The 25266-nt window shown below is 42.9% G+C and overlaps 1 protein-coding gene across 1 annotated transcript in view; it reads right to left on the bottom strand.

The window, feature by feature from the left end:
• LOC133130221 (unconventional myosin-Va-like) overlaps positions 1-25266 on the bottom strand; it is a 47840-nt gene that overhangs the window by 13883 nt on the left and 8691 nt on the right. The window contains 25 exon segments of the mRNA XM_061244627.1: positions 370-585; positions 1121-1177; positions 1651-1788; positions 3914-4027; positions 4351-4499; positions 4841-4934; positions 5308-5556; positions 6351-6590; positions 7111-7267; positions 8321-8532; positions 9123-9231; positions 10230-10316; positions 10710-10807; positions 11167-11310; positions 14473-14556; positions 15250-15375; positions 15740-15880; positions 16238-16319; positions 16610-16695; positions 16697-16894; positions 17368-17474; positions 17606-17713; positions 19728-19809; positions 21045-21188; positions 24398-24554. Of these exon segments, the coding sequence (XP_061100611.1) occupies positions 370-585; positions 1121-1177; positions 1651-1788; positions 3914-4027; positions 4351-4499; positions 4841-4934; positions 5308-5556; positions 6351-6590; positions 7111-7267; positions 8321-8532; positions 9123-9231; positions 10230-10316; positions 10710-10807; positions 11167-11310; positions 14473-14556; positions 15250-15375; positions 15740-15880; positions 16238-16319; positions 16610-16695; positions 16697-16894; positions 17368-17474; positions 17606-17713; positions 19728-19809; positions 21045-21188; positions 24398-24554 (3379 nt within the window).

Below are 25266 nucleotides of genomic sequence, written 5' to 3'. Positions count from 1 at the left end.
TATGTTACTCAACAAGATGATTTAGGAAGAAATAAGGACTAGAAAATATGAATAGCTATTTTACTCTTGCACCATGTGGTAAAAGCCAAATTCAGTCCCTCAATGTTGAATAATGCAGCCTTGCAGATGTCTCGTAAAACACAAAAGGCCAGGAGAAGAAATAATTACCTTCTCATCCTGGAAGCAAGGCGTTGTGGGAAAAAACAATGGGGAAAACGAGTATTAACGACAATGCATGCAAAAAGTAGGCTTACTAGCAGAAATAGTTTGAGACACAACTTAGGAGAGAGTGTGCTGCTTGTTCCATACTCTTAAGAAACTCCTGAATGTTGTCCATTGCACCCCAACTGCACAGAAGAACACACACACCTTGTGATGCACGGCCTCCTTTTGGCTGACCAGCTGGGAGCGGAGGATCAGGACCTCCTCCTTACGGACCTCCAGCTCCTCGTTGGAGGCGTTGAGCTGCTCCAGGAGAACCCTGTAGGGCGAGGAGGCCCCAGGGCCAGCCTTCCCCGTCATGGCCTGCCGCATCTCCTTCAGGTCGTGCTTCAGCTTCTTATTCTCAGACTCCAGCTCCTGGCGCTGTGGGGAGAGATCGCCCCGGTGAGAGAGTCCAAAGCTCTGCCCGAGGCTTAAAGCTCACAGCCGGACCCTCCCCCCCTTACCTTGCAGTTCTGCGGTACAGCTGGGTACACTCCAAAAACATCTCTGGATCACCTTTACTGGAGGTATTGCATTTTATTTGATGATTTAAAAGGCCTGAGGTGGTAATGAAAGCACTTAGACAAAAAGGGGCTCCCTCGACTAGTGCTAGACTTTTAATTTTGCCTAATCAATTATGAGAAGAAACAGAAAGCTTGGGAATGAAACTCAAGTATGGGAAAAGCTCCCATTTAATCAAGAAGCCCACAGTGCAGCTTTCAGAATCAGAATCAGAATCTCTTTATTCGCCATGTAGTTTTACGTACAATGATACCAAAAAAATAGGAACATAGATATATAATAAGGTGGAATGTGATCTAGGTAAAAATAAGTAAATATATACAATACAACATAATGCTGAAGCGGGGTATATGAAGTATTGTTAAGGACCCAATAGCACTTTGCATGGATTTACCTTGAGAGACTCGTACTCCAACTCTGCTCCGCGTGCTTTCTTGTAATCTTCGTCATCCTTTCCAGGGTAAGAAAAAAAAACCCATAAAAACCCAAGGAAATGTAACAAAGGTCTTTTTTGTGCTAGCTGGTAATCCTGTTCTTAACAAGCTACTTATGATATTTTCTCTGCGCTAAACAGATACAAGCCCACAGCAAAGAGAAGATAACCCCAAGGGCAATGGGAAGCCTCTATTAGCCGTTAGCATGCTATGTTTCTGATATTATTCCTGGTTCATCTTCCTCTCAAAGCAAAGCTAGGGAGGATGTCAGAAATGACCCCAATGTCCACTCGCGATTGACTTTTTGGGTGCCATACCCCCCTTTTTAAGAGCCAATATCTCTACAAAACCAATGAGGCTAATATTGAATATATAAAGAACATTTACACAAAGTTGAGCATAAGTGGAGTGGTTGCTCCCACACCTCGGGTTGATTTGCCATGGAATGACCCCAAAGAGAATGAACAGACGAAACGGAATAGGCCCATACCCTGGCCCTAGCCTGCTGAAACTGCTCATCTTTAAAATCCATCTCCTTCACCAGATCCTGCTTCTCATGCTCCAACTCGGTCACCCTTTTCTGCAGCTTGAGGAAGAGGGACACGTCCAGGCCAGCCTTGCTGCCATCCTGAGAAGAACCCAACCATGACCCCAGATGAGTTAGGACCTGGGTTAGCAATCTAAAGTTAGGAATTAATTCTAGGCTTTGAAAAATCTGGTCACAATTTACCATAAGGTGTATTAATTGGCATGAACAAATGTAGTTGATTTACAAATGCATTAAGAATTAAATTTACTTTTCATTGGTCAATGTACATGTTAACTACTAAATTGTGTATTACAGTGGGAGCAATAATCATTTGATCCCTTGCTGATTTTGTAGGTTTGCCCACTTACAAAGAATGGAACTGTGTAGAATTTTAATCATAGGTACATTTTAACATTGAGAGACAGAATATCACAAAATAATCCACATCATATAAATTTTATTAATTTATTATCGAATTTTTGCATGAAATAAGTATTTGATCCCCTACCAATCAGCAATAATTCTGGCTCCCACAGACCAGTTAGTTTTCCATTAAGAAGCACTCCTAATCTCAACTCATTACCCAAAACACCTGTCAACTCGTTACATCGTTATGCAGCTGTATAAAAGACACCTGTCCACACAATCAATCAGATTCCAACGTTTCCACCATGTCCAAGACAAAGGAGCTGTCTAAGGACAAAATTGTAGACCTGCACAAGGCTGGGAAGGGCTACAAGAAAATAAGCAATCAGCTTGGTGAGAAGTTAACAACTGTTGGAGCAATTATTAGAAAATGGAAGAAACACAAAGTCACCCAATCTCCCTCGGTCTGGGGCTCCACGCAAGATCTCGCCTTGTGGGATATGAATGATCATGAGAAAGGTCAGGGATCAGCCCAGTACTACACAGGAGGAGCTTGTTAATGACCTGAAGGCAGTTGGGACCACAGTCATGAAGAGAACCATCAGTAACACACTACACCGTGAAGGATTAAAATCCTGCAGCGCGTGCAAGGCTCCTCTGCTGAAGAAGGCACAAGTACAGGCCCATCTGAAGTTTGCTTGGGAGAAGGTGATGTGGTCAGATGAGACCAAAATAGAGCTATTTGGCATCAACTCGACTCGCCGTGTTTGGAGAAAGAGAAATGCTGAGTACAACCCCAAGAACACCATCCCCACTGTGAAGCATGGAGGTGGAAACCTTATGCTTTGGGAGTTTTTCTCAGCTAAGGGGACAGGACGACTTCACCATATCGAGGGGAGGATGAATGGGGCCATGTACCAGGAAATTTTGGGCAACAACCTCAATGGGTCGTGGATGGGTCTTCCAACATGACAATGACCCAAAACATACAGCCAAGGCAACAAAGGAGTGGCTTAAAAAGAAGCATATTAAGGTCCTGGAATGGCCTAGCCAGTCTCCAGACCTAAATCCCATCGAAAATCTGTGGAGGGAGCTGAAGCTTCGAGTTGCCAAGCGACAGCCTCGGAACCTTAAGGATTTGGAGAGGATCTGCAAAGAGGAGTGGACCAAAATCCCTCCCAAGATCTGTGCAAACCTGGTGAAAAACTACAACAAACGTCTGACCTCTGTGCTTGCCAACAAAGGTTTCTCCACCAAGTATTAAGTCCTATTGTTCTATGGATCAAATACTTATTTCATGTGAAAATATGATATAAAATTTATAAAATTTATATGATGTTGTTATTGTGGATTATTTTGTGATATTATGTCTCTCAATGTTAAAATGTACCTCTGATTAAAATTCTACACAGTTCCATTCTTTGTAAGTGGGCAAACCTACAAAATCAGCAAGGGATCAAATAATTATTGCTCCCACTGTAGCTACATGCATATTTATACATTAGCAAACCATAGAATAAACATATAATTAGCTTACCATTAACAAATACATTAATGTTTTTTTTTTTTTATTCCAATGTGAATTGGCATTAACTAATGTAGTTGCTGACTTAGTGATGAGTGATTTACATAAACAAAGCTATGAAGACAGACTTCTAAGTAGTTAGGTAACTACATTAGTTAATGCCAATTCATGTGACCTTATTGCAAAGTGTTACCAAAAATCTTCCATCAGCCTATATTTAGGGAATTTCGCAAATCTTTCTACATGCCTAATTAAAGAATGGATCATGCTACATCTGAAAGTTAAGAGACCGTGTGCCGAGTGAACAAACGGCCGTGGGCAGCCAGCTCCTACCTCGCCTCCATGGGAGCCCTCCTCAGACTCCGCTAGCTCAGAGCTGTAGGTGTATTCTGATTCGTTGCTACTGTGGGTGGAGTCGGTCCTCCTGTGGCCTGGCTTGGGGACGTTCTGGGAGAGGAAAGTCACAGTGCTTTAGCCAACTCATAGAAAAAAAACCCAAACCTCATGGAGCATCTGCATTTCCCATGACCCAGATGAGAAGCGAGAAAGGTCTACAGCCGTGGTCCTCACTCCTGGTCCTGGAGGGCTGCAGGGTGTGGTGGTTTTAGTTGTTAATAGCCCTTAATTGATCAATGAAACCGTTTGATCACAGTTAACTTGCCTAACTTGGTTTCTTGGGTCTGAATTGGTTGCTGATAATAAGGCAAATATGTACCAAGCACACCCTGCGGCTCTCCAGGACTGAAGATCAGTGGTCTACAGTATCTCACCAGTGTGAGGGTCATCTCCTCCTTCAGGTCGTCGTATCGCTCCTCCAATCGTAAGTGCTCGCCCAGAAGGTTCTGGTAGCGTGAGCGCTCCTCGTTCAGATCACTCTCCAGCTCCCTTCTCTCTTCCTTCAAGGCCTTCTCCATTTTCTCTGCAAGTGTGGAGTGGGCATGAATGGGCATGAATGCGCAGGCAAATGTACTGTGTCAATTATGTATAGTATATTGAATTAACTCCCTAATTTGATTGCAGCTTCCTCATGTCTATTTCATTCAGATGAAGGCTTTTTCCAAGTGAAAAACCCTGGTGTAAAATTCAGCTATGCCCAGCTTGAAATTACCAGCTACCAAAACATGATCTAGTGATTTTTTCTGCTGCAACTTCCAGACCCTTTCAATAGTTACTAAACAAGCCAAATTGTAGGAACATGACATACATTTCAACATTAAAAGGACATTGTGGTTTAACACGAGGCAGTGAGAGGATGGTTACCAGTCATCTGTTGGCTCTGTTCCTTGATCAGCCGATTCAGATCGTCCTTCTCACTCTTCAGAAGGCTGTTCTGGTCCTTCAGCTCAGCCACCATCTGTCAGCAGAGACCAGGAGGATAACATTGAGTTTAGACTGCAGTGCCATTCCTGTACTCATTGAACTCCCAGAAAATGCTCCTTGATCCTGGTCCTTGGGCTAAACTGTCCCAATACATGCCTACATAGTTATATTTGATTAAGCGGATAAGAAGTTGCAAAGGGCAAGCAAATAAGAATGGGAAACATCCAACAGATTGTCTTGTATATTCTATGTTGCCACAAAGACCTCTTAGTCAGGCAACACCTCAGTCAAATCTAATTAATGAGATGCAGTAGAAATGTACTCCCAGGAGTGGTGTAAGACAATACTGCAGTACGGAAACGCGTCATTGTAAAACAGTTTCTAGCTTGTACAGAAAACCAGCCCACCTGCTCCATTTTGTCGTGGTAAGTCTTGGCCTGGTCTTGGATCGCCTCCTTCTCGCTGCGCATGATCTCCAGCTCCTTGCGGAGTTGGCCGAGCTCCAGCAGCAGGGAGGCGTTTTGGCGGGCGTTGTTTCGCGCCTCCTCCTCCACCCCTCGCAGGCGGGACACCTCGCTGCGTAGCTTCTCGCTCTCCGCGGTGTACGTGCTCTCCAGGGTGCTCAGGCGTTCGCTGACGGCCTTGTGCTCTTTGTGCTTGAATGGAGACCACACTTGGCTTTACACTCAATAAGACGGGCTCACAAAGGCCATACCGCAACACAATTCAGTTCAGAATAATTCAAGACTTCAATCTTGGTTAATATATGGCCTCCTGCCATATATTATTCTGCTGGGGAACGGTGCTTAATTGAGGTTGAGGTGATAATCGGACCTGAAATTTACCTCACTCCCTGAGTTATATATAGGCACATATATATAGCTATATATTAGCACAGTGGTGTCCAATCTTATCCTAAAAGGGCCAGCGTGGGTGCAGGTTTTTGTTTTAGCCCAGCAGTAACACACCTGATTATACTAATGAACTAATCGTGGTCTTTAATCAAGACCTTGATGAGTAGAATCAGCTGTCTTCGTCCAACAACCTGCACACACACCGGCCCTTTCTGGATAAGATTGGACACCCCTGTATTAGCAGAAAGACACACTAGTAAATACTAAGTTGGAAAATGAAACCAAAAAAATGCTATTGAACCCAAAAACAACATTTAAGGTGAGAGAAAGTCATAATGGTTGGCAAAAGCTGAAAAAGACAGGAAATTCAACCCAGAAACTATGTTTTAAAGAAGAGATAAAGATTGGCAAAAGACAGGAAATTCACAGAAGTATCAAGAAAATTATCTTCACCTATGCACTGACAAGGCTTCCAACACACGATGCATTAATACCTGCAATGGGTACTATAACTATGCCGGTCTACTCATACGAATATGTGTGGTGGCGAGCTAGACTGGGCCTTCGTTGGGCAGCATCGCCCTGGGAACACGCACCTGCTCGTCGATCTTGCGCTGCAGCTGCATGATCTTGTTCTCCATGCCGATGTTGAGCTTCTTGAAGTGCTCGACGGAGCGCGCCTCGATCTTCAGCTTCTTCAGCTGGCGCCGGGCGCACATGCGCCGCACGCAGCACTGCAGGTACACAACGGCGGCCAGGGAGCGCCTGTACCACCGCCGGGCCAGCCACCCCCTCACCCACCTCTGGATGACGATCGCCCTGTTCTCCCGCAGAAGCTGCACAGGGACAGGACGAGGAGGGTGTGAGGTCAGTGGATCTGTTCGCGGTGGATCAGTGGGCACTGACTTTCTCAGTCTGTAGCTAGTAACTTTATCAGGAGTAGCCGACATAGACCACACTTTTTGACCTCACCAATTTGCAATTATGTTAGGAGCAACAGCAGCAAGGAATTTACATACATATTACATAATGTGTGCGGTTTGTACAGCTAAGCCACAAACACAGATTTGTGTTCACTGGTTCTTTAACTAGACTAATTAGCAGAGAGCACATTGCCCTACTTGATCATTGAGTATTTGAAAAAATAAAAATAAAAATTCCATTCATTCAGATCTGACTTGTTTTCATTTTGACACGTTTTTATGAATATTCATGGAGACCAAGAACAATACTGAGGCATAATTATGAATATATTCATGAATATTTATAAAACGAGGTATAGCACCAGAAACTCCTGTTCCCAAATGGAAGCCTCGGTTTTAGCCCACAGAATCTGTGGTGTAAGGTGGCTCCTACCCTCTGGTACAGCTGTCTGGCCTGGTAGGCCCTCAGGATGCACTGGATGTTGAGTGCAGCAGTTTGCAGACGCTTGTATCGTTTCCGCTCCACGTACATGCGCTGGTACTTCTGAATGACGATGGACGCTTTCGTCCTGCGAAGGAACTTGGCGAGGCTGATCAAAGTGGAAGGAAGAGACAAACACACAGAATGTGGGTTAAAAACACGGTAATCACTGTTAGCACTCGTTTAAAGTTTAAAGACAAGTTGAAATCTAAATTTACTAAATGTAGTCAATTCTTCATAACTATATGAACATATCTAAAAGTATATATTACAGAAAATTGTAAAAATCGTTATACTATGTATTCACATCTAATCGTTTTTCCACTTCCTGGAAAACCATTTGAATTTACATTTTACGTCTCCGTGTACCAGTGGGCGTGTGTTTTGATCAAAGTTTTTATTTTCTGTTCCCCTCCAATCAATATCCTTTCACACAGAGGCACGCATTCTTCCCCCCAGAGCCATAGGCTAGGGATCTGCCTCCCCCTTCTCATTTAACACAGTCCTCCACAAATTACCCCCGAAAGATTTGTTTCATTCATGTATACCGTACGTCAAATATCACCAAAGTTAGTGCTGCTCTAACTTTCGTTTTAGCTTGTCTTTCATTTCCTGTCCCATAATAAGAATGCCAGATTTGAATGAAGCAACTGTGATTGGACTCTGAATGAAGAAGCAGGTGTGATTGGACCCTGAATGAAGAAGCAGCTGTGATTGGACCCTGAATGAAGAAGAAGCAGCTGTGATTGGTCCCTGAATGAAAAGGAAGCAGCTGTGATTTGATCTTGCATGAGACTGTAGCTGCCATGACTGGACCCAAAGGAAGGCTACCCTGTTGAAGAAAACAGCTCAAGCTACGTTTTGAAACAGCCGGTACTGTAGCTGGTTGACAAGTTCAGACCAGCCCCGAGCTTGACACTGTTTGACCAGCTCAAGCTATGACACTGTTTTGAAACAGCTAGTTAACCAGCTACCAGACAAGCTACCAGCACTAGCAGGCTAACCAGCTCATACCCAGCTTGACTAGCTTTATGACCAGCTTGGCGATTCTGGTTGACCAGCACATGACCAGCGAGACCAGCCTGACTTATGACCAGCTCGATTTTCAATCTGGTCAATTTGGCATAGCTGTATTTTACAGCAGGCTAGTCTCTACTCTCACCATCGTGCTTGGTATCCCCGCACACGTCTCTGTATGGTGATGGCAGCGTCCCTCATGCGCAGGTACTTCTTGCGCTCCAGCCAGCAGCGGATGGTCTTCTGGATGCGGATGCAGGCGGCTCTCAGCTTGTCCGCTCGCAGTTTCTCCAGGTAGGCCACCTGGCCAGCACGGAAGAAAATCTTTGTCTTCCCAAACTGATACTTGTCTTTATCCTGCAAGTTGAGTGCAATGACACAAAAGAACACATGCTGTGTTACTGTATTCTGTATTGCTGTATTTGATTAAAACTTAGCTAATTCAATAGTTTAATTAATTATTAATGCTAGCTAGTCCTTGAACAATAATAACAATGAGTGTCAAAAACAGGTCACTTGTTTCAAACAAGACCATAAAACCGCAAATTTGGAAAAGAACACATCCAACGTTATGTATTATATGAAGATTGGGCAATTCTGGTTGCTTTTATGGTAACTACAAAAGATGAATATCAACATTACTATGGTATACTGCAAATCCACTGACTAGTTCAGTTGTCAGTTGCATCTGTTCCAAACAGTATATCAGGAATACCCAAAACCAGGGTACATCTACTGCACTGATGCATGTATTGAAGTTAAAAATCGGGTCGGGCTTACAAAATCTAGTAACATGCGGGCCTGTTTCAAGCTCTGCCATCAGGTCCTCAGTGGCCTTCAATCTTTGCAGCACAGGGCCAAGTCTTTCAGGTCTCTAATACTGTGTGTACTCTTAGAGGGAATTATTCATGTTCGCAGCTGTGCCAGTGGTAGACATGGCTGCCTACCTCTACTAGTTTCTCCAAGACCTTCCTGCAGGTCAGCTTCCGGTCGGTCTGCACGTCCTTCTGCTTCATTAGAACCCGGTACCGACTGAAGAACTCCTGATAGGTCCACCTGATGTCAAGGCAACAGAGGACTGTCACAGCAAAGGGGCTGCTTCGGTTCACACTTGATCAGACCATGTTCCGTGTAGGGCGGGGATGTGTGATAGTTTCAGAGGCTGGGCAAGTCTGAATTACATTACATTACATTACAAGGAATTTAGCAGACGCCCTTATCCAGAGCGATGTACAATGAAGTGCAGATTGAACACAGGAACAAGTGTGAAGAGGACCCTAGAGGACAGTACGGTTCCGAGTCCTAGCGTGACCATACAGATACAATCGGAAGCCTTGGAGAATCAACTTATAAACTAGCATACCACAGTTGCCAGTTAGATTACCCCGAGTATAACAATACAATAGCTAATACAAAACACAACAATATCTATATATAATTACATAAGTGCCATTATAGTCTATGGCATATACAAGGCTAATCATGGTGGTGAGGTAGGGAGGGAAAGGTGCAGCCTGAAGAGATGAGTCTTCAGTCTGCGTTTGAAAGTGGTCAGAGACTCAGCCGTTCTGACATCCACAGGGAGGACATTCCACCAGTGTGGGGCCAGAACAGACAGCAGTCATGACTGAGAAGTGCAGGTGAGGCGAGGGGGAGGCGCCAGATGGAACAAAGTGATGGAACGGAGGGGTTTTGCTGGTGTATATGTCTTGATAAGCGATTGAATATATACAGGGGCTGATCCCTTAACTGCCTGGTACGCAAGCACCAAAATTTTTAATTTGATGCGAGCCACAACAGGCAGCCAGTGGAGGTTGCTGAGCAGGGGGGAATAGCATTAATGAATAGCATTAAAGCCTAACATGCAGCAGTTAGAGTAATACTGAACTCTCACTAACAGGTATGCTTCAAGCCACTGGCAAGTCATTGTAAGGTGCCAATGCTGTGGTAAAGTCATGGAACCCTGGCTTCAACAAGTGTTACGGCTCAACCTTTACCGGGAAGGGAAGTGTACAAAGGCATGTGGGGGAGGTCAGGGTTTGAACACTGCATACCTGGATGGGAAGCCAGCAGCCGATATCCGAATGGTCTCCAGAACACCACAGGCTCTCAGCTGCTGCACCGCCCTTTTGGGGTCAAACCTAGAGAAGACAAGGGCTCCCAGGATTACAATCCACAGTGTGACCAAGACCAACCAGCCAACCAACTCTTCTCAAAAAACGTGGAAAAAAATAATAATAAATAAATAAACTGAAATCATTTCCAGACACGTGTTGCTTCAGTTGCTGAGGAAATGGCACTCCGAGAGGGACACTGATGGCCTCTAAAAGCACACAGTAGCTCACGCCAAAACCTTCTTAGTAGGGAATGGGCAGGCTCTGTTGTGGCACAAACATCTGGGCTCACACAGGAAAATTAGTATGGTCGAATACTAAAGAAGTCTCACTTGTATTGGTAAAACCAGTGTTATTGTGGCCATTTGACACAGGTTAACTGTAATACACTGTGGCTGAGGGTAATGAACTCTTGCTCACGTGAAAGGAAATTTGAGGTCGTTGGGCTTGATACAGCGCACGTAGTGGGGCGTGGTGGCGTTCAGGGTCTCCATCAGCAGCTGCAGGGAGTTACGGAACTAAGGGGACAAGAAACATGATTGTTTAAAATAATCAAAAACATTTTAAACATCTTTAAGTATTTAACCAGAGGAGAATGTGTTCTCTTTTACAAGGAGTAGTTCCAGAGAACTGTTGCAAGTAAGGCGAGAGACAGGTATAACCAGGGTAAAGCCCCTGGAGCAGTTTTTGGGCTAAGGGCCTTGCTCAAGGGCCCAACAGCAGTGCTTATTTTCTTTAAGGGACCCAACTTCATCTCTCCAGATGCAGGTCAGTCAGCATCCATGAATGCCGACCAGGAGCTCCATAGTAGCCGGTGGAACACCCTACGACTAGGCTGCCCTGTGGCCTGTCAAGGATTGTGACACTGTGATCTCACCTGGAGCCCCACGGTCTTCTTGTGTTCTTTAGTGGACTTGGCCGGCTGTGGCTTGACACTCAGCCTGGTTCGGCCACCGGAGAGCGCCCCTGTGGGGCTGGTGGCACTCCCCTCATCCACGAACAGCTCCACCAGGAGATCAAACTATCCCAGCAAAGGAAAGGACAACACACAAAACAATTAATCAACAGAGCATTACAAGTACATGTCTTTCCATAGCTCAACCAGCTGTTGGGTGTCACAATATGTGTATTGTTCATACCAAACACTGTTTTTGCCACTTGGATAATTGTATAATTCATAGATGATGGACTGGTTCCTGGTTTTGGCCCGCAGTTACAATGTCTATATCAGCCAACACACTGTATTGACAGTAGTGAATTCCATTTACCATACCTTTTTTTTCAGTGGTTAAGTGTAAAATAAGCATGAAAGTGGATGACTGCAGAATATGGTGAAATAATGCCAGAGTCCATCAGAAGGCCCTAATACCTTCAGTAAATGGTGCCTTACCCAATATATAGTAAATTACACAGGGCTTTATGTAGGATGCTATTCCTGTATATAATGGCATTTCAGCAGCATGCTTTCACAACAGAGCACAACATGCTAAGCAACTGGTCACCCTCCATTCCCACCTCCCCATTTGAGCTGCTGTGCCAGTTAGCATTCGCCCTCTTCCCCCTGCCCATAACCGCTCCGAAACCATAGTGACGCAAACAAACGAGGTGTGTGAGACCGCCCCTGCCGTCGCCCCAGTGGCAGTTAGACAGGGTTAGAGGAAAAACAGCAGTGAGAAATGACAGCTTTGCAGCAACACTCAGCTTTACCTTCCTCTGCACAGGGGATGTCATGATGAAGACACACAACGAGTGGGAAAATGAACAAACAAACAACAAACACACATGATTCAGAGGTAAATCAGGAAAGGGATGCATGGTCAATTTTATTTATATACTGTACATATATAAATATATGTATATTATACATAATATACTTGGGATTTATATATATACTTTACTTGGAACATGAGTAAATGGAAGCATCCTAGCTACCTTGGATCATTAGCTACATCATTTGTTGACACTGAAGGACAGCGTGAAATATATTTATAGCTTTGCAGGAATCATTAACAGAATTAAATAATGTATCTTGTCAACAGCTATCATATTGCTCATTGAAGTACAAGCATATGGTGTAGTATTTACACACTCCATGCTGTGCTATAGCAGTTGCACATGTGGTAAACGCAAGGACCAAATATAGAATATCTCAGTGGACAGTGAGGTGTTTTGATTCCAGGTAGCTGGAGTTGTTTCCATATAGCACAGTGCAATGGAGGAAAATAAAACCAGGAGAAAGTAGGCCGATATGAAGCATAAAATGAAGCCTTTTTCATTCACCCTTCATTGTCTAAAGTGTGTCATTAGTTCACTCATCTAGGTAAAATAACAACGCTTCAGTCACATTTATTAAATTGCAAAAGGTTTAAGGTTAAAGATGTTATTGATCATCTAAACATTTTAATCCTTACCTACTGCCTCAGTAATTCACATTCCTTTCTCTAAAAAAAAAAAAAAGATTAAATACTGAAAGCAATTGTATTATTTGTCACTATGAATAGATCTCAATTTCCTTTTGCAGAACACAATCACCAATGTGACTGATGGCAATTTTAAATAATTAAATTAAGCACCGCTGCGCTCCTGGTTCAGACAGCAAAGCTATTCCTCTAGAATAGACATCAAACGCAATCTCTCTGTTCAGCTGAAGCAGAAGGACTAAATTTCATGAAATGGTGGCCCTTAGCAGGTATTACTATGGTGACATCAAAATAAAAAGAAGTGGGGGCACCAACCCACCACAGACTGCGAAAGTACATAAGTGGTTCCTAAAAACATGTATCTTTATTGATGCTCACATATAAAAAGATATGGCATACAAATAGCAGCAACATCCATGAGAGCTTATTTTGGTCGTATTGGCAGGCTGTGACCTCACTCTATTCTAACACACTGCATCTCACACAGTGGCTGCTGGCCTTTAAAGCATCCTCACATAATCATCCGTCAGGATCAAAGATTGGATTTATAAAAGCCTTTCCCAGAGGAATTATAAAACCCTAACACATGCGAGACACCAAATATGTAACTGTAAACAGAGAAATACACTGGGACAATCTGCTATCACACAGCAATATCTATTCTAAAAGCATTTTCTAATGTGCATTTCAATTATCCAATGCTAATTGACCGGGATGGGTTCTGGTCGCCTCTGTAATCCACATTTGTGAAGTCACAGCTCCGAGCTGTACTTACAGTAAAAGACAGATTCACAAATATTGTCATAAATAATTACATTGGTATTGTATACGATCCTAGATTGACTGCTCAGTGCAAAACATGCATCTGAGTTTGTACATACATCAAATGAAATTTATCAAATTGAAATATTTTGGCATCAACAGAAGGAAGGGAGATGGAACCTAATTCAACCACCTGATAAGATTTGAATAATATCTATGCAAAAACACAAATACTATATTCAATAAAAGCACTATACTCAAAACAGAACCCAAACATTGTGCATGTTTAATGGGCTGCTAATGCTCACGCAGCAACTGCTTTCCAACTAGCAGATTCATAATCTTTGTTAACTCAGGCCAGCAGATGGCAGTGTTTCTACTGACCTTTACAGCAACGCAACCAAGTTTTGAGGTCATGCATCTTAAAACAACATGGTACAGCCAAATATGCAGTTTCTTTTCGTGGCTCTGAAGAGTTATTGTCCACTGTACAGAAATTAAAAATCACTATGAGAAAATAAAATGAGCAGTTAAATGAACAAATGCTTCCTCATCAAAAAGGATTCAACCCAAACATTCTGCAGAGCAGTGTCTCTCCTCATTTAAGTTAAAACGCCAAGAGCAATGTCTATAACTTTAATGATAACGATGTGAGCATTCCCACTGATGAACAATAACGTTCTGTAAATAGCTAGATCATCTGCCATTTTGAATATGCCGCCCTGTAAATTTGGATGGTTTTTAATTGGCTGTCAGTGTTTCTCTGAAAGTAATCCCAGCGATATCGTTCTTCACTGTTGCTGTCATTATATTTGTGGTGTGGACTCCACCATTCACTTGAGTTAGAACAATTTTTAAAACAACATATTTATAGTTATGGTAATAGTTATAGTTCTTGGTGTGGACGGGCCTTAATATCCCCCCCCGAGAAGGTGAAAGGGATGAGGACGCAAGTCTAAATGCACAGTGCCAGGCTAGGACTATGGACAGAAAGAACAAACCTTGCTAGCTTTTAGCACATTGATCTGCTCTTCATTGACGGTGTCTTTATTCTTCTCCAGGAAGCCCTCACACTGATACTCCACCTGTGGACAGAAGGACACGTGTTCAGAAGCGCAGGAGCTCTGACTGACAGTGAATAGGAGGTAAACTGGTAAATAGAAGCCCTGAATTCACTGACTGATATGAACACATGGTCTCTTGTTCACACATACAGTATGTGAAAATGCGCAAGCATTTAATATCTTGTGTTGTATATTCAATGCAAGTGAAATGTATGAGCACAATTTACATTTGTGATGGGCTCAGGTGCACAGTTGGAATATTAATTAACAATTAATTAGCAATTAATTAAGTAATTGTTCTGAAATCAAAAGGAGAGGAGAGGGACACAGAGACTGCTGGAATCTAAAGGCCCTTAAGGCTCAAATGTGTGGGAAGACCCCCTGTACCTCGATCAGAAGGAACTCTAAAAGACCTTTGCTTCTGGATGTCGCCCAGACAGTAACTTGAAACTCAGGCTAAAATGGGCCCAAGTGCCACGTGGTAGACCATCTTTATCACCACCATTCCCAAATGAATCATATAAACACACCCCGACCTAACTGCAGGCCAATCAATCCACTGGCAGACCTCTGAAAGTTTCTTTCTTTATGGCTACATGGAAGAAAAGGCATCTAAAACCACAAACACTTCTAAGAAACTGACACTCCCCCACAGTTTTTTGCCCCACAGCAAAAAAGGGCAAGGAGGACCAAGAGACTGAGGAAGATGTCTACCTTGTCTGCAAAGTGCTGGATGATGAAGGCTTTATTGGACATACGGGGCTTCTCAAAAAGTGCACATGTCTTCAAGTGCGTGTTGTACAGCTTCTGAGCCCATGAGTCGTCACTTCCCTTGGGCATCTGGAGGAGAAGGGAAGAGGTCAAAGTTCACCGGGAGCGGCCCAACAGCAAGCAAACCTCCAATCACACTGGTCTGACGACAGGGCCGTGTTAGATCCAGAGAGTGTGCATTTGATAGGATGATGGCAGCCTGTAGCGTAGTGGCTACATGACTAGGACCTGGAAGGTTGTTGGTTCAAGCCCCAGTGTAGCCAAAGTAAGATCCGCACAGCTATTGGGCCCTTGAGCAAAGCCATAAACTATTTAACCACATTGCTCCAGGGGGATAGCCTAATCCACTGTAATTCGCGTTGGACAAAAGCAATTGGACAAATTGGACAAAAGCATTGGACAAAAATAATTATTATTAATGAAAGGGCCCCACCTTGCACTCCTCGTCCAGAAGGGCCAGCACTCCCATTTTGGCCTCAATGAGGTTGATACAGGGCTGATTGTCATAGAAGTCGATGAGGGTCCAGGGGATTTCCTCCCTCATGTACTCCTCCTGCTCCAGTTTGAACACGTGCTGCAGAGAGTGAAGGAGAGCAGGCAGCCATTTTGAGGCCATTCATCTCAGACCTGATCAGCAGAACACTATTCATTCTTATCATCTTCCAATAAAATATCCTTCACATGACGAATCAATACAATATGAAATAAACATGTTCAGAACCTTCAGCACATCAAACACAAAGGACAGGCCATTGGCCGAAAATGTCCACTCACAGTAACACCAAGTCTTCAAGAAGGTTTTAAATAATGACCACACCCTTTGATACAAACAGGAGAGCCAAGATGACAGCCAGTACTTTGGAGATGACTGATTAACTGTGAGATTAATGGGTCTGGTTCAAAAAGCTCACAGGGAGAAAACAACACTCACCATGTTGAACTGTTGCTGAAGTTTCTCATTGGCGTAATTTATACAAAATTGCTCAAAGCTGTTGATATCAAATGTTTCAAACCTGTAGAGAAAAGAAAAATGTACAGTAGGTTTTACGTAATCACCATGAAATGGTCAAATTGCTAAAATATCCACCGACATGCAACACATTATGCGTTCACAGCGTTATTCGGCCACTTCTCAATAGACCCACTTTTCGATTGACATATGCAAGAATGGAAATTTGTAAAGATGTGATGTGTAAGATCACGTCAGAGATCTGTCTGGGAAACCATTCCCCCTATCTGTTATAGAGGCAAACAGATTCTCACCCAAATTCACACATTTATTTTTCCATCTGAGGGAACGCACCCGTAAATGTCCAGAACCCCAATGAAGGAGCTCTGCTTGATCGTAGACTGCAGGGCCTTGTTGACACTGCAGGGCCTTGTTGACATGGGCGACGATCCAGTTGAAGAGTTTGGCGTATATGTGTTTGGCAAGGGCGTCCCGGCTGTTGATGGCCTGAAGTTTGGGGATGGGCTTGATGTAGGTCTCCGTGGCAGTCTTCAGCTTCTTGTGGCACAGCCAGTGGGACATGTCCAGGTACGTGATTCCCATTAGGTCACAGAAGACCGTCAGGTTGCGGTTATTAGACTGAAACGAGAGAATGATATGGGAGTATGTTACGGGTTGAAATCTGCAGGAGAATCACGTGTGTGAGATGCTCTGATGTGTGTTCAAGATGGCGAACATTAGTGAACATTCACCAGCATATATATATATATTTTTTTTTCTGTTCACCATTAACATTAGCTAACATTAGCTAGCAATTCTAAAAGGTAGTAAGCAGCAAAACAAAATGGCTGCTGACAGGGATGGCAGAGAGAGAACAAAAGTTGACAATCATTTGGCTGTTATAATGCACTTTTATCAATGTAATATTTGTTCTTACCATTAAAAATAAAACCCAAGTAAGCAGCTAATCAGCTAGCCAGCATCGTTAGACCAAAGACATATCCATTTGCATTAAAAAGGTGTTGGTGGCAAACTAAACAGAATGTTAATTTAAAATCGTTCAACATTAGGCTGTAAACACAGTTTTTCTGTAAACATAGTTCTCCGCCCACCTCGATCCTGCTGCTGTCCGAATCGACACCCTTCACTGGCACGTTCCCCAGATGGAGGATGGAAGCAAGTATCTTGAATATCCCCATCTGGTAGGACTCATTAATTCCTAAAACAAAAAGCAAAGTTGAAGAACAAGGTCAATGAAGATTATTCTCATGACAGCTGAGATCTGCTGGCACCTAATATCAGTACGTGCTCAACACAGTACTTCGGTTTTCCATATCGAGGGACCCTTACCCAACAATGACAAAGCGCGTCTTGCAGTGGACAACTCCTGGGCATCATCCACCCCATAAATGACAGTACTTCCACCCTGGTTAGTGAAGTGGAAATCATCTGCTTTACCTGGTGAAGAACAGTGCATCAAGCATTGTTTACTAATGACAAGACTCAAACACAAGACTCAAACACAAGACATTCCGCCACCAGTTAGTTTAACTAAATGCTTATTTTAGTTCAACTTTAAACACAAAAGGATTCCAGGGAACAAGAGAACAAAACATTACTGACTAGGTAATAACCAGTTAGTCAAATTAATCCTTTTATGATCTGGGGATGAACTGATATTTAATTGTACTTTTACCTTGAGATAGAGGATCAGTTGAAATAAAATTTCCCGTTTTGTTGAACAGCATACAATCATACACAATTTTTTACACTTTTCAAATGAATTCTGAGCTCTTGGCTGACTTCTTTTGATCTCATGATGTCAATGAAAGAGGCACCGAGTTGGAAGGTAGGCCTTAAAATACATCCACAGGTACACCTCCAACTGACTCAAATAATGTCAATTAGCCCATCAGAAGTTTCTAAAGCAATGACATACTTTTCTGGAATTTTTCAAGATGTTTAAAGGCACAGTCAACTTCTGACCCACTGAAATTGTGAACCGACTTGCCAACACTATAGTCTGCTAACATTAAATCTGTGGAGTGATTAAAAATAAGTTTAAAAAAAAAAATCCAACTTCAACTGTATATATACTGTAGCACATTCATGGTACGTATTTTGAAAGTTCTAGTAAGAATAGCCTAAACATATTCAGTCAGAACAAGAAAGCTAAGATCAATTAACTGCCGATTAGCTTTACCCAGCTGCCCAGCAACAGAAGCCATTTTGCACAGCCCAGTATCAGAGTGTCAGCTGGCAGAACGGAGGAGAAGTGTGACAGTGCATGCTGGTGCCAGCAGAGGGTTTCCATGGCGAGGAGGGCAGGTGTCTCCTCCGTAGGAGACACACCTGCTACCTTCTCTGTTGCTCCTTCACATAACCCACGTCTACAGCCTGCCTATTCAAACCAGTGTTCACCACTGCCATTTTGATTTTGTCCTACTCCATGCATTCCCATTAATATGAATGAATGTAGGAATAAACTATACTTCTATACCATCCTTTCAGTGGTCTGGAAAAACAACAGACTAACCTCAACGGTACATGCCAAACAGCTGAAATAAGGATAAGGATAAGACCAAGCATGTAACCAAAGCATCACAAAGGGATCAGTATCTGACTGTAGCAGTCTTCTAGTAGTCATTAGATCAGAATAAAAGTGGGGACAACATGTTTGTATATGTATATACACATTACCGTTCAAAAATTCAGAATCACCTTGTCTTTTTCTGATTTAACATTTCATTTTCTCGGTTTGTCAAACAATTCACATGTGTCAAAGTGCAGACTTAGAGCTTTTATTAAAGCGTATGTTTATACAATTTGGTTTCACCATGTAGTAATTATAGCACTTTGTAGTCTCCCATTTCAATGTTTGAGACCAATTAACATAATATCAAATAAATTGGTTGCATATCCTTTGTTGACCATGACGTCCTGATGTATATCAACATCATCATAGATATTTTCTAAAGGAAATCTCTTTGCAGTTGAATGGATGAAAATTGAATAGATTCAGCTGTATATTATGCTGATACAGTATGGAACACATTTGTTGGCAAAACTAGTTTAAGTCAGCAAGAGTCCAAGGTATCAAATGAGCCTCAAACCACTGTGCTGCTGCCAGATATGCAGTAGATACTACAAGAATAGTTTCTCCTGAATATTTTTTCCATTGAGTTCAACAGGAAAATTACTCAAGAGAAACAATTATTATAGTATCTACTGCATATATGGCTGCAGAATGATGGTCTAAGGCTCATTAGATTCCTTGGACTCTTGCTGACTTAAACTAGTTTTGCCAACAAATGTGTTCCATACTTGAAACGTTGCGTGTGTGTGCATGTGTGTTTGTTGTTCAATAAATGGGACCATGAAAGAGTAGTCTGCAGGGTTTTTCTTCTTTTTACGTGGATCAGAATAAAGTGCCTCTTCCTGCTTATGTTGGCTTGTGATGAAAAACACCTACCCAACTGAAGGTGCTGAAACTCAGGTAGATGGGCCGAGGCACACAGCTGGTAGAAGATATGGTAGTTCCTCTCCTCATCAGCCTGTAAATGGGGATAGACACAGGGAATTCATACAATAACCAGCAATACAACTAGCATTCGGTACAAATGTAGAGCACTGTTAGAATCCCAATGCTCAACACTGATCACAGAAATATAGCCCAATTCATTTCTCCCCCCATTCTGAAATGTACCGACACAACTATGAATGATCAAATAAATGAAAATAATCAATGAGGTAAAACTATGTAACTATGTAACTATGTAACATTAGTTGCAGCAGCTATCCAGGTTATGGACTGTATGTACAGAAACACACACACACACACACACACACACACTTTGACAAAGACAGGCTGAAATCAAAGTTAGAGAATTCATCCGCGATGGAGCATGTACAAGTGAAACAGATCTTTCAGAGTTGATTTGACAACAAACGAGAGAGTTGGTTAAATTGAGGAAAAAGTTCATTTTGATTTCAGCTTGCCTCGTGATGATTAAACACTGGCCCGTGGGTTTATTTTGCAGTACCAGTGCAGAATGAGAACGTCCCATCGCCACGCCAGCAGGAGATGACTCCACACTGAGAACAGGACTATGTCACAGTCCGGTTCTCTCATGACTGTAGTTAATTTCAGGCTGATACAGCTACCCTTTATTCAGTTCTCCCTCGGCACAGAGACTCATGGACAGTAAGCACTCAGATTCAGGAGTGTACAGCCCCCCCCTCATCCTGCAGCTGGTGAGGAGGCTGGTGCTGAAAGAGGCAGCTGTGAGCTGGGTGTTAAGTGACAGGGGAACTAGTGTATAATCACATACGTACACACATCTCTCTCTCTCTCTCTCTCTCTCTCTCTCTCTCTCTCTCTCTCTCTCTCTCTCTCTCTCTCTCTCTCTCTCTCTCTCTCTCTCTCTCTCTCTCTCTCTCTCTCTCTCTCTCTCTCTCTCTCTCTCTCTCTCTCTCTCTCTCTCTCTCTCTCTCTCTCTCACACACATCACTGCAAAATGTATTGTACATTTTCTTTACAGTGAATAAGTACATAAATCATTTCTCAAGCCATAGGGGTGTAATAACCGTAACAATCTGCACAAACTCATGACCTGCTTGCCTATACTAAACAAATGCACTGTAACGTTTACAGTAAGTCACTGGCAACTTGTAATTTTTTTAATATATTTTTTTATTTTTTACAGTGCACTCTTGCACGCACACACACAGACAGACACACACACACACACACAATGGGCAATGGGCAATGGCAGACTGGCTCACTCACCTGAAAGACCACTCGGGATTTCTCCAGCAGGTAGGTCCTCATATTTCCCCCAACGATATGGTACCGCCCGTCAAAACCAATCTCAATGTATTTCCCAAACCGACTGCTGTTGTCGTTCCTGGTGGTTTTAGCATTTCCAATAGCCTGAAATGAAGAAAGAAATATATTAATAAAATATCATTACATTTTATTTTTATTAATTAAATGTAATCATTCACAAGCTTGTGATTACCAGTGACTACTAACGGCGTTTCTAAATACTTGTTTTTTTTCCCCCAGAAAGCTAAAAAAGAATTTAAAGCTCACATCTGAATCATCACGGGCTCATTTATTATTATTGTGTAAATTTGTGGTATTAGTGGTAATTGCCCCAGGTGCGGTAACAGACTTCAGTAGACAGGTCTCTGAAAGCCTTAATTTGCATGGCTAAACGGTCTCCAAGTGCATAGCACTGCTAGCATTGTACTTTAATATATTTATATATATTTTAAGATATTTGTTTGTTCTGTTGTCATTGTATTCAGCTCTGCTATACTACAAATTTCACTTGCTATACTGTAAAGGGCCAAGAAGTGGAATGTGAGTAAAATGCATTGTTATTGACTGTGGTCAGCAGTAGCATTCAGTTTGGTTTCTCTAAGAAGCCCTGGCTTGGCAGGCTTATTACAGATTTATCAATGCGATGGATTCTTTAGGCGAGTTCATGCTTTGGACGACAAATTGACTGCTGACAGAACTTTGTGCACTTATAATTCAGAGACTCTAGCAATCAGCTTCTCCTCAAACACGTCCATTTTGCTAGCTCACTATGGGAACAAAACACCTTCATTCATAAAAACGAGTTGCCTAGTAGTAAACTAGTATCCTAGCCATGGCAACATTTTATCTTCGTATCAGTCAACCAATCACGGCTGCACAACACAGGCATCTGACAGGCGTCTGCCACCTTACAAAAATCACACGCTCAAATGTCGAATTTGCATTTGAATGACACTTCGTGGCCAAAGCATAAATGAGCCTTCAGGCTCTGTTCTGCAAGGACTGGGGGAGCTGGAGCACATCTTTCCTGTTTGGATACAGTGGCAGGGGGGGGAATAGAGCAATGACTGCTCCAGTAAAGCACAAGCCAGGTCTCTGCAGAGATGCTCACAGAGGGAGAGGGGAAACAAGCTTCATGCTCTGTATCAGGCAGCATGGGGGAATTAGGCGTCTATTAATAGTCTGTGAATAATGCTTACACGGGTGGCAGAGTGACGCCAACAAAATGCCTACTGGTGTTCCGATTGCCCACTGCCTAATTCTCAAAAAACGAGGAGCAAGGGAGGGTCCATGACATCACACAGGGACGGCATCGATCAGGAATGTTCCACAGATATAAGCATCTCTTAATATCCATTTCTGCAGATTCCCCGAGTCACTTTGGGCTTTCACTGCGGAAAGCGAGGAGCAGGCAGCAGAGAGAAACAGCCAGGCCAGCTCGAGCACCACCTCAGAGACATTCAATCTCTGAGGAGGTGCTATTCCTGTCCTGCACGTGTACACGCCCAGACAGAGCCTTCTCCACAAGGAGGAGAACTGTGCATTTTCCAACAGGAATCAACCCCTATCACTGAATACATCCTTGCAGTGTGAGCCCATTGACCCATTGACAGGCCTGAGCATTTGCATGTGTTAAAGGCCCTTTCACACAATGAATAACTATAAATATGTTGCTTTAAACTTATTCTAACTTAAGTGGATGGTAGAGTCCACACCACAACTCTAATGACAACGACAGTGATAATTACTTTGATACATTTTTTTCCCAGATGCATGAATAATAAAACAGTTGATAGCAAATCAAAATCCATCCGAATTTACAGGGCGTCACATTGAAAATGGCAAACGATATAGCCGAGGGGCAATTTACAGAATGTTATCGCTCATCAGTGTGGATGCTCACATTGTTACGGTTATAGCTATAGTTACGGGCCTTTAACCCGTCAAGAGAAGTATTTTAGGTCAGCCAGTCGTCTCTGACGAGACGCTCAAAGGAGACGTCCTCAGGACAGGCAGAGGAAATGAAGCCATCCCCAGCGCAGGGGGAGATCTCCTCAGCACTGCTCAGCAGTGCACTGCACTACGCACATTACCCCACACATCACCCCTGCACTGCGTAGACTGGCAGGAGCAGCTGATGTCATCTCGCCAGTGGGCGCCCCTTCAACAAAAAAACCACGGGTGCTATTTCTGCCCTGCAGACAGACACTGTGAACCTGTGAAGCCTAAGATAATAAATAAACCACACAGGAAGGCGGCGATTCGTATCACGTCCACATCGTTTCCCGTTTCTGAATTTGTCTGCTGTCTCAGTTCAGCGCAGACAAATTCTGCCCTCGTCAAGGCTGATGCATCAGCCTTGACGAGGGCAGGGGAGGCGGCCATATGGGCACAGGGGAGCGCATTTCCGCTCCCTGCCTCGCCCCTTCCCACAATGCAGCACGCAGAGGAGCGCACTCACTCACAGACGCACTGGGTGACTCACCACAGCTCCTTTCCCCCACGTATCAAGCTCATGCAAAGCATGGAAAGAAGCAGGTGCACTGCAAAATGTGACCGTTGTAACAAGCATTTTAGTCTTGTGATAACACTCAAGACTTATTAGTTTGTTATTAGTTAATTTAAAACTATTAGTTTGTTTTAAATTAAAGGTAGAATAGGTAATTTCAGACTTCTAACGGTCAAGAGAAGAATTGCAGCAACAAACACCCTCAAACCACAACACTCTTTATCCCTCCCCTTCTCTGTAAACGCACTGACATTGAGAATTGAATGAACAATGAATTGAACAAAGACATGCAGACATTTACAAATTAAACACTGAAGCAAGATTGTCAAAATGAAAACATGCAATTATATGCATTATATTACTTACACACAAATTAATAAATCAATTAAACCCCCGAGTGGGAAAGCTTAGTTAAATACAGGATACTATACTTCTGCAGTAAAATGGTAAAGGACAGCTCAAATCTTTTTAAAACAATTACGTACACATGCTAGTAGCACCATTTGAAGACAACATGAAACAGCAGTTAGAGCAGCACTAGCTTCTACGATATGACGTGTGAAATAAATATTTGGGGGGCATTTTGAAAGGGTGGGGAGGCGGAGGGGCAAGAATGCTTGCTGCTGCCTGAAAGGGCTTAGTTTGGTGGTGAATGGAAAATTGACACTGGTACATGATGATGTACAATCTAAATTGTAATCGTTTTTCAGGAAGTAGATGGAAAAAAAACAACTTTGTATTAGAATTTTACAAGAGGCCAGCATGGGGGACACCCATACAGAGGAGAGCTCCAGGGGTCCCTCACCTCCATGATGGGGTTGGAGGCCAGCACTTTCCCCTCCACATTAGCCTCCGTGGTGGAGCCGCTGACCGTGGCGAAGTAGCGCATGGTGTACTTGGCTGACACGGTCTTCCCCGCCCCAGACTCCCCGCTCACGATGATGGACTGGTTCCTCTCATCTCTGGGAGACAGGCACCACACATCAGCAGGAGGCCTCCTCATTCAGACATTCACTTCCACAGGACTTTCATGTGCAACTACAAAACTTCATTCATACACCCTGGTAAAAGCACAATCACATGACCAAGCACAAATCCCAGTCAAAGGTTTTTGTACTTCTAGCCGACTTACTTACTATGTTCTTTTCAAGCTTACCATTAAACTGACAAATAGCATTTTGAAAAAAAATGTAATAGTCAAATTTTATGAACTAAACTTTATATAGTCAGTAGATGACTGTCAATGCCCTGTGAGAAGGCCAAGACCAGCACGAACACTAATGACTGTGGCAACACTGCAAAAAGTGACCGTCTTAACAAACATTTAGCCTTGTAATAAGACTTGTTTTTTTTTTCTTCTCTCAAATAGAAAATATTAGCTTGTTTAAACTAATGCTTGCTTGACAAGTGAAATTGGCAAATCTCAAAAATTGTCTTACCTGTCCTGGCAATACTTTCATCTTATTTAGAAAAAAGTAAAATAAATTTTAAGTCTCAATATAAGTTTTTTGCAGTGCATACAGGCCTCCAGTTCCTAAAGGAGGTGCTCATTGAAAAATAATGACACCCTAATTGACACTCAGTGAGCACTTTATTAGGTAGACCTTCACACCAGCTTGTTATTGCAAATATTTAATTGGGCAGCCAATCATGTGGCAGCAACTAAATGCATAC

Source organism: Conger conger, chromosome 6 (genome assembly GCF_963514075.1).
Source record: "Conger conger chromosome 6, fConCon1.1, whole genome shotgun sequence".
Classification (NCBI taxonomy): Eukaryota; Metazoa; Chordata; class Actinopteri; order Anguilliformes; family Congridae; genus Conger; species Conger conger.
The sequence above is the reverse complement of the archived record's forward strand: the minus strand, read 5'-3'. Positions and strand labels throughout refer to the sequence as shown.